Source organism: Micropterus dolomieu, linkage group LG09, assembly GCF_021292245.1.
Source record: "Micropterus dolomieu isolate WLL.071019.BEF.003 ecotype Adirondacks linkage group LG09, ASM2129224v1, whole genome shotgun sequence".
In the NCBI taxonomy this organism is placed as follows: domain Eukaryota; kingdom Metazoa; phylum Chordata; class Actinopteri; order Centrarchiformes; family Centrarchidae; genus Micropterus; species Micropterus dolomieu.
Genome location: NC_060158.1, coordinates 7,475,706 through 7,484,672, shown reverse-complemented (window position 1 = coordinate 7,484,672; position 8,967 = coordinate 7,475,706). Strand labels below are relative to the sequence as shown.

The 8,967-nt window shown below is 39.4% G+C and overlaps 1 protein-coding gene across 3 annotated transcripts in view; it reads left to right on the top strand.

Annotated features, from left to right (window-relative positions):
- The window catches only part of LOC123977103 (cilia- and flagella-associated protein 69-like), a 15,499-nt gene extending 7,345 nt beyond the window's left edge, over positions 1 to 8,154 (top strand). For all 3 annotated transcript variants that reach the window (XM_046059600.1, XM_046059598.1, XM_046059601.1), the window contains 11 exons: positions 1,953 to 2,117; positions 2,227 to 2,342; positions 2,740 to 2,858; positions 3,661 to 3,742; positions 3,854 to 4,046; positions 4,642 to 4,779; positions 5,173 to 5,249; positions 6,053 to 6,250; positions 6,644 to 6,730; positions 6,872 to 6,955; positions 7,575 to 8,154. In XM_046059600.1, the coding sequence (XP_045915556.1) occupies positions 1,953 to 2,117; positions 2,227 to 2,342; positions 2,740 to 2,858; positions 3,661 to 3,742; positions 3,854 to 4,046; positions 4,642 to 4,779; positions 5,173 to 5,249; positions 6,053 to 6,250; positions 6,644 to 6,730; positions 6,872 to 6,955; positions 7,575 to 7,739 (1,424 nt within the window). In that variant the 3' untranslated portion in view covers positions 7,740 to 8,154. The remainder of the gene's footprint in view (positions 1 to 1,952; positions 2,118 to 2,226; positions 2,343 to 2,739; positions 2,859 to 3,660; positions 3,743 to 3,853; positions 4,047 to 4,641; positions 4,780 to 5,172; positions 5,250 to 6,052; positions 6,251 to 6,643; positions 6,731 to 6,871; positions 6,956 to 7,574) is intronic.
- The last annotated feature ends 813 nt before the right edge of the window (positions 8,155 to 8,967 follow it).

The following is an 8,967-nucleotide window of genomic DNA, read 5'->3' as shown; positions in this document are numbered from 1 at the left end:
CACATCTCTTTAATCGCATTTCATTTTCATTTAACCACAGATTTGAACTGTGTGTTAATACTGAATGCACGAGGAGCAGAGACGATCTGTCTCCACATGAACGAACCAGACCAGTCCGGTCAGGTCCTGTTCTGCTCCTCCGAAATCCTCTGGAACCTGCTGGAGAGAGGCAGCAAAAAGGAGGTCACTGCTCAGCTCAGCAACATGGAGTGTGTCGTGTACGTGTCTCCTTTAGGTTTGAGATGTTATCAAATGTGGCTGATTAGGACTGTGAGTGTGAGATATTTAAATTTTAAGATCTAGAGGAATGTTCTGTGAGTCAATAATGTATTACCCTCCATCCTCTAAAACAAGTTGGTCTACTTTTGTTCTCTCATTCTGTACAAATAGATATTAGATATCTAACTTTTTGTTCATTTTGTATCTCAGATCTCTGAAAGAAGCGTTTCTTCATCAGCTTATGAACGGTTTCCGACATTCTGACCTCCAGCTCAGAAATGATCTGCTTGTGATTACGACTCTCATTGCTGAAAATCCCAACTCTCTGCTTATTGTGAGTACATGATTGGTAATTGTATGATGGCAATGCATTGAGGTGGGCATTTTTAGTGTGTAAAATGTGCCTCTACAATTTCCTTAACATCATGTTTCTCATTTTCAGGAGAGTTTATTTGCCAAACAGCTTATAGCTTTCGTCACATTTCCAGAGAGTGAGGCCACTCTTTCCTTTTATAAGTTTTGTATTTACATTTGAATTATTTATTATGTGAGCACAGTAGCATATTTTATGATAACAAAATGCTTGATTTATGTTTTAGTGAAAAGTCACAACCCTTTGGTTCGCAACCTAAAGCTGAACTTCAGTAACGAAGACTTGAAAATGAAGAAGTTGCTGTTGAATCTGTTGGTTATAATGTCGAAGGACTTAGCTGCCCTGCAGGTCAGTCACACACAGTATCTCTGTAATTGTTTGAATAAATATTTAAACATTTTAAATACTCTGCTTGTCCTCTCTATGTTTTCCTCTCCTAGCTTTATAAAGAAGAAAGAGTTATGCTTGCTCTGCTGACGCTCATGAAGCCGCCTGTTGCCTCATCTGAGCGCCGGTCAGGTTCACGTCACTGGTCCTCCATCCAGCAGGAGGAGCTCCAGCTGCAGGCGCTGGCCACCCTGGCCACTGTCGCTCCGCTCATGTTGGATGACTACATGTCCTGTCAGGGAAATGCGTGTCTACTGCTCCTGTTGGACTGGTGCGTCCGGCAAGGTGAGGATGCAGCAAAACATAGGAACAGACAAACAATAGACTAAAAAGAGCCGGTCTTTTATCCGAAAGGTCAAAGATCAAACACTGTCAGTGCCGTCATCTCTTACAATTAACTACACCTCAATTTACAGTTTAACTTATATAATCTCTTGACAGTTTAACTATTTTCAGGGAAAGATTGACAGTTCAACTGCTTCCAAAGTTTAAACGTGAAACTAAAATTTCAAAATCCTACAGATCTTAAACAACAGACACCTCAGTTGATTTTAGTGATTCATCTTCAACTACAACTCCCATACAGTCTCTTTCAATCTACTTTCCTCTTTCACACTTTAGTGGGACTTTCTCATCTTACACTTCAACTGACACCTCAATTATTTTATTCTCTTGACAGTTTAACTATTTCCAGTGATTACATACAAATGAACAATTCAACTGCTTTCAAGGCTTAAATTTGCAACTTTCAAAACCCTTACAGTGCTTCAACTTCAACTGACACTTCAACTGCATTGAGAGCTTCAACTTCAACTACAATTCCCATACAACACTTCACATTCAAACAATTTTAAGACATTGTAATCCTGTTAACAGTGTTTGCACCTTTCTTCTAGTTTTCTACAGTGTCAACAACTTTTTTTTTTAAACAACAGAATATTTATATTATATTATATTTCCTCCTTTCTCCCAGATTCTTACTTTGGTCAGGGTCACAGCTTTCACGGCACAGGAGGAAGAAGCAGTAAGAAAGCTCAGATGCGTCATTGTATCAGAGTTATGAGATCTGTGACGTCTATAGGTGAAGACTCAGTCAACCAGGACCTTTGTGATCAAGGAACCATCAACCAGCTCTTAGGTAAATTAGATTAAAAAAATTGTATTTTACTTACACGTCACAAAGTGCAAAGTGCATCAGCAAAACACGTCCCTTTCTTACAGACATATGTTCATATGTATGTTCTCAGGTATTTTGATGCAGATGGAAGCAAGTCCAGATGAGGAGGATGTCGTCACCCTGGAGATAAAGTCAGACATTCAACTGATACTTTCAGCACTGTGTGAGACTGACATGCACAGAAAGGTAAAACTGAGATTTTGACACTGACAGAAGTCACTGAGCTAAGAACAGCTAAGAAGGATGTCACTATGTGGTTTAGCATCTTTCAAATCAATGTAGAAAGCCTTGTCTTATTTTTGTTTGTAGAAAAATAAGACAAGGCTGAAGTTTGTGTGGTCAGTGTTGTTTGCCACCTTATTTTATCCGTTACCACTTGGTTACCACTGAAGAATGACATTTTAAATCCCAAACATAGTGTCTTTCATCAAAAGATGAATAAATTTAATCTGCCTGCCAACTCTAAATTCTAATATGATTTACTTTCTAAATTTCTTTGTTTATATTTGTCAGCCAGATGTCATCCTAATTCTTGTAACATACAGTATGTCCATATTGATGGTCCTGTTACGTTGTACCACAGGAACTGTTTGGCTCAGAAGGAGTTGAGATGGCCGTTCACTTCCTGAGGAAAGGCGCCAACAAGTTCTACAGCGGTCTGGGACACAACAAGCTCATCCTTACTACAGTGGACTGTGTGTGGTCAGTTCCGCTAAACCTCAGCACACTTTGATAGATTAACTGGCTAACTGATTTTTTTTGTTGTATTTATTATTATGCAACATACCAACAAATTCCCTGCGATGGACTGGTGACCTGTCCAGGGTGTACCCCACCTTTCGCCCGATGTCAGCTGGGAATGGCTCCAGCCCCCAGCGACCCTGTACGCAGGATAAGCGGTTGACGATGGATGGATGGATGGATGGACCAACAAATTCCACATTTTCACTTGTCATATACAGAATCAATTTAGCTGTAAATTGATTCTGTAAATGACAAGTGTGATTCTGATCAATGTGTCCTCCAAAGATATACTGATGTCTCACTTCTTTTCAGGACCTAGCCCCTGAACAGGGACACAGGCCTTGTGTCCTCACATGGTTTCAGAAATCAGATTTGAATTTGCCTAATGTGTCCTGGTTGCTTTCAGGCATGTAACTGTTGTTGAGGACACAGAGGTCATGTCTTAAGTGTTCATTTTCATTTTTCACACACACATTTTTCAATTAATTTAAGGAAGGAATGAATGTTGATGATTATTTTCTTAAATTAGAACTTAATCTAGAGGAATTTGTATTATATTTAACTTTATACTCAATTAAATGACCAAATTCAGGTAATGGACATACTAAACTAACATTACATTGCCTTAAAGCTTTCTGAACATCCCAAGACACATGAAGTGGCACACTGTAAATACAGTAAAATTAACTTGTGGGACGAACAGGAAGGAAAGCACATACAGATTTCCCACAGTTGAGAAGGTCTGTGTGTGTCCCATCAGGTCCTGTATTGTAGGCTGCTACACCACAGAAGATTATTTTTTGGCCAAAGAGGGAGCGTATCTTCTGTTGGATCTACTCAATGTAAGTCGCTGATTGATTCCCAATGGCTGAAACTTAACTGAAGTTACTGTTGTATGCACATAAATATAAAGTACAGATTTGAAAGTGTTTGGGTATCTCTATCTCTAACAGTCAAGCCCCAGATGCATACACTCCATCGTCCTTGCCACCCTGCTGGAGTTATGTGACAACCCAAACACAATGTCTCACATCCTGAGCTGGAAAGATGACGGCGGTCAGACAGCTCCCAGACTCCTGCTGCAGCTGTGGAGGGAGGAGGAGGAGGAGCTGAAAGTCAGCCGAAACCAATACGGCGGGATCGCAGGTCAGTCTGCAACTAGACTGTAAACAACGAGTCAATGACAAGACTTTACATTAAGATACACCAACATCCACTTGTTATCTAGACTGCCCTGTTGGTTAGTGGCGATGGTGCAGTGAACAAGACACATGCCTTTGGTGTGAAATACCTGGGTTCGATTCCCACTGCGATACATCCACCAATGTGTCCCTGAGCAAGACACTTAACCCTTAGTTACTCCAGAAGCATGCCACCTCTGACATATATAGCAATTGTAAGTTGCTTTGGATAAAAGCATCAGCTAAATGAGCAAGTATAAAGATAGAGGTCTGTCAGATCTGAGCATGACAGCAACAGGTGATGTAAATGGTAACCCTTCACTCACATGTTTCAACTTATTCTCTGAATTAGAGTCATTCTTTTCAAAGTGCAAAGTGTCAGATATTGTTGATAAGGGCTCCAGCACACACCAACCAAAGAATCTGCTAAGAAAGAGTTCAGATCAAAGAGGCCTTGGTCCAGACACATCTTCATGACTGATCAATCATATTTGATAAACCTAGAAGCTGCAGTGTTATCTTTCCCTGTTATTTTCTGCTTTTTCACTTTTGACTTTAAGATCCCCAGAAGCCCATCCTCAGTCTTTACCAGCAGGGGGACACCCAGCTGCCATTTCCTGCCCACGTACCGAGTGCAGCAGTGCTGGAGATATCAGAGAACCTGCGGTCAAAGATTTACTCCATCTTCTGCAAACTTGGTAAAGCAGTTATTAAATAATTAGACTGGATTTTAACTGCTGTAAATATATTTTCACTTCTTTAAACAACTCATGTAGATAATGCTATTTTATCATGTAGCCGAGAAGCCATAGTCTAAGACATGTTTTAGACATACTAAACATTTGTTGTTAAACCATCTAGATCTAGATCAGCGTTTTAGTCCTACATGGATGGAGTTATGACATGCAAGGTCAACACATGATTCATGATCACAGAAGTTGTCATTTACCCTAATGCAAAATATTGTAATGATGTTATAGGAAAGTATCATGGTAGAGGCTAGTTACATTTGTGCTATGATAAATTTGCACAAAGCAATGTATGCTTAACTTTTAAAACTGTGCTGTGAAAGGTATTTATTACTTTTGCAGGTTTTCAAGACCTTCCTGGATTGTCAAGAAAAGATTATGTGACCTTGAGCATCGTCAGGAGATATCTGGACTTCAAGGTAGAACTGCTGTTTATGCGGCAAAGAAAATGCCAGTGCTAGATATGAAATTAGTGTAAAACTTTAATTAAAAGCCTAGTCCCAATTAGATGCCGGTCCCTTTTACTGGCCTGGTGTGGTTACACACTTTGACATATAAACACAGGTCTCAAATAGAAGCCTGGTTTGGTTTTTATAGATGCTCTTTGGATTATTAAAACCAGGTCGCTCTCTCGAGCTTGTTCTAAGCTGCGTTGATTATGCATACAAATATAACTTTTGTCAATATGGACTTGCTACACATCATTAGATCAGTTAGATTCTCCGCAGTTCAATTGCTAATTTCATTTTACCTGTATGGTAAAGAACAAAGAATTGAAATAAACATTTTGATAGTTGCCTATTTCACATCTTTTCTCTGCATGAGTAGAAAGGAATTAAAGGGCTGTCCCATATAGGCAGGGTGAGTTCAGTGTTTGAAGCAAATAAAAGCCTGGGCTATTAATTGACATTTTATGGTAGTTGTAATAGCACCAATTGTCATCAGTCATTTTTACACAATTAGAACAACTTGAAATCATGTTGAAAAGTCGTTTATGTATTACTTTAAGGATTAACAAATTGAGCAGAGCCAAATATGGGACAGAAATGTTCCTGGTTGTATATTTAAGCTCTAGAATTCTACATTCATTTTATACAACATATTTCCTGCAAAGATCTTTAAGTGTAATTTGAATGCAGCAAACAAAGACTTTTCTTTCATATGGCACAAAAACACAGAAAGACTATATATAAACATTTGGTTGTCTGTCGTGGTGCTGCAGGTCGGTGAGGTGTGGGAAGAGATCAGCAGGGAGCTGAGTTTGGATGGCGTGAGGCCGATCACCCCTGATGAGGAGGCTCTGAGTACTATCTTGAAGATTGCAGAGGACACAGCGAGGAGGGTCTCAGCAGAACAAAACAGCATCCTGGAGCAGCAGGAGAAGGAGGACATCAGCGAGGAGGAGCTCATGTACACAGAGGTGCTGAGAGATTAATTCAGCCAATACAAAGAGTAGAAAATCGGCTGAAGATCTTTTCTGTGATTAACAACACACAAAACTGGTTTCTTGTTTTTTGGCCATTGCTGATATGTTGCTGTGGATCCAAGAAAACTCAGAATATACCGCACAATGGCACATATATCCCACAATTGTGTCAGTAGTGTATTTTGAGGCAGATCTGGACTCAGATCAAAACCTTCTAAACATTTTCTGATCAATTGTAGAGCTTTGACTGAGTGCTGTCTGCTTGGATATTTTCAATGAAGTTAATTTGTGTCTGGGACTTGACCTAATCCATGTAGGCACAGCAGACATCTTGTTTTCATAGTTTGCACTCTGATTTGTTTATTTTTTGGTGTCATGGTATTGCAGATTAAGTCTCATTGGAAGCAACGGGAGCTCACAGCCAAGTTATGGGACAGTTACGTTTCAAAGACTTCAAACTATGAAGTCCTGAAGGTTTGATCTTTAACATACACAGATATAACCTCAAGTCATCATTGCTGTTACAAAGAATTAATTTGAATAACTATGTTTTAAATAAATAAAAAACAAAAAAACAAAACCACTGTGACTTTTTTTCCTGTTTTTTCTGTACAGGAAGTAAAAGCACGGAGGGAGAAATACATTGAATCATCCAGAACCAAACCAAAGCATGAGGATGCTGCAGTTCATCATACAGAGGTCTCTCACAACATAAGATATTAGAGTATTGTGCTGCTCACTGACAGTAATTTGGCTAAAGCAGATAAAAACCTGCAGTATGTTCAGCAAGGTCGTTGACTCAGTTTCACAAGACGTAATCAGAGGTTTCCTGGCCTCTACAGGCAAACAGTAGGAATATCAACAGTATCTTCAACAATATCTATCTGCACAAAAGGGAGAAATATGCTAGCTGCTAAACGCAGAGATACAACAGAGGCATCTAGTTAAGGGGTTACATGCAATATACTACTGCTTTTTCATTAGAGCTGAAGGCTTGAAAATTGGACTTTTATCTTTATTAAAAAGGCTTGCCGTTTATCTGTTTGGCAAAAAAGCCAAAAACTGTTTTGAAAGCCAGAAATCTGAACCTGGGGAAATAATCATTAAGGATATGATCATTAATGAGGAAGTAATTATTGCCAGTGTGGTAATTTTGTGCACTGAGGCTGTAAAAAGTTACTTTTTTAACACTTTAGACCTCTCAAGTTAGATCAGTTTTAATGTACCACTAAGGGGCTCATGACATAGAGCTGTGCAGAACAACTGAGAGAGCCGCTCACTGATGATTACACATGTTGCGTTCTGCTGTGTGTTTCAGCATTTCATCGGGCAGGTCCTGTCTGTAGAGCGCACAGATAGTCAGGGGCCTGCAGGAGTGAAACTGACCCTGGCCAGAGCTCCCATCGAGGCTGCATGTCAGGACGAAGTGGGACCCACAACACAGGACCCAGAATACTTTAGCACCGTATCTATAAAAGACTGATGTCAGGAAAGATAATGGTTTACTGCAAGACAAAATACAAACAGTACATTTTAACAGACCAAACATTAACATGTTTATTATGAATAGTTGTTTATAAGTGTTTTATTTGACTTATTATTTTATTGACTGCAGCAAATGCAGACATGAGGTCACTTGTTGTGCACAATCAGCACCTTGTAGTCTAATCCACCACCAATCCCCTTATATAGACAAACACACACAGTGTAGTAAACTGACTGGTCTTTGTGGCCTCACAAATCTTATGTCAGCATGTCTGATGCACATTACAACTGTTAAATTCATGTGTATTAAATAAATAAAACAACATAAGCATTACATGAAAGTGTTTTTGGATGGAAAATGTAGTTAACATGAAAATTGGTTAAAGAATTAAACCTTTTGTCCACAAAATTCAGATTTTTAGATATGTTTCTATGGCGCAATTATCCAACATGCTTCATTTACATAACCAACAGAGCAACATGAACAGTAAGACCTTAGGAACTGAGGCCTTATCAAAAAACAACCACTAAATTACTTAGTCCAGTAAAAGTTAAGGTTTATGTCAAAGCCTGCAGCTCAGTGTCCATTTAGGACTAACAATATTTTCTCTTTAGTGTTTTTGGGTTACATAAGTTGCTGCAGCGCATTAACACACATGTTCCTTCAAGCGTGCAACATGCTGCACACAGCCCCTTCTTCTTCTTCTCTCTGGCTGGATGACCAAATCATCTCTGACAGGATGGAGCTTTTCATGCAGCTTTGTGAGTGTGTGTGACTGTGAGTGTGTGTTGAGCTGGACTGAGCCCCTCAGACTGGGATGTTCACACTGCACAAAAGAGCGAGGACACGCCTCTTCAGTATGGCAGGCTGCCACTGTTTGTTCAGGCTGCTGAGGGGCTTCACATGCTGCCTGTCTGTCTACGGGTACTGAGCTGCTGATGAAGGTGATGGTGAGCGAGGGTGCTGCTTTTGGATTCTTGCTGGGTGCTCATCATCTCCCTGAGGACCAGTTAACTTCAAACTGTGAGACAGACTTTGTATTCCCTAAAAACTTTTGTTATTTACTATATACTTTCTTCTAAACCTGGCTTTATATTGACATTTTAAAGACATTTAAAATGAATAAATTAACATTTAATATTTTTAAATACTGGAAAACGGTGAGAAACAACTTGTGCTTGAGTGGAGCTGCAACAACTTTGTGTTTAAGAATTGTTTCACAAAT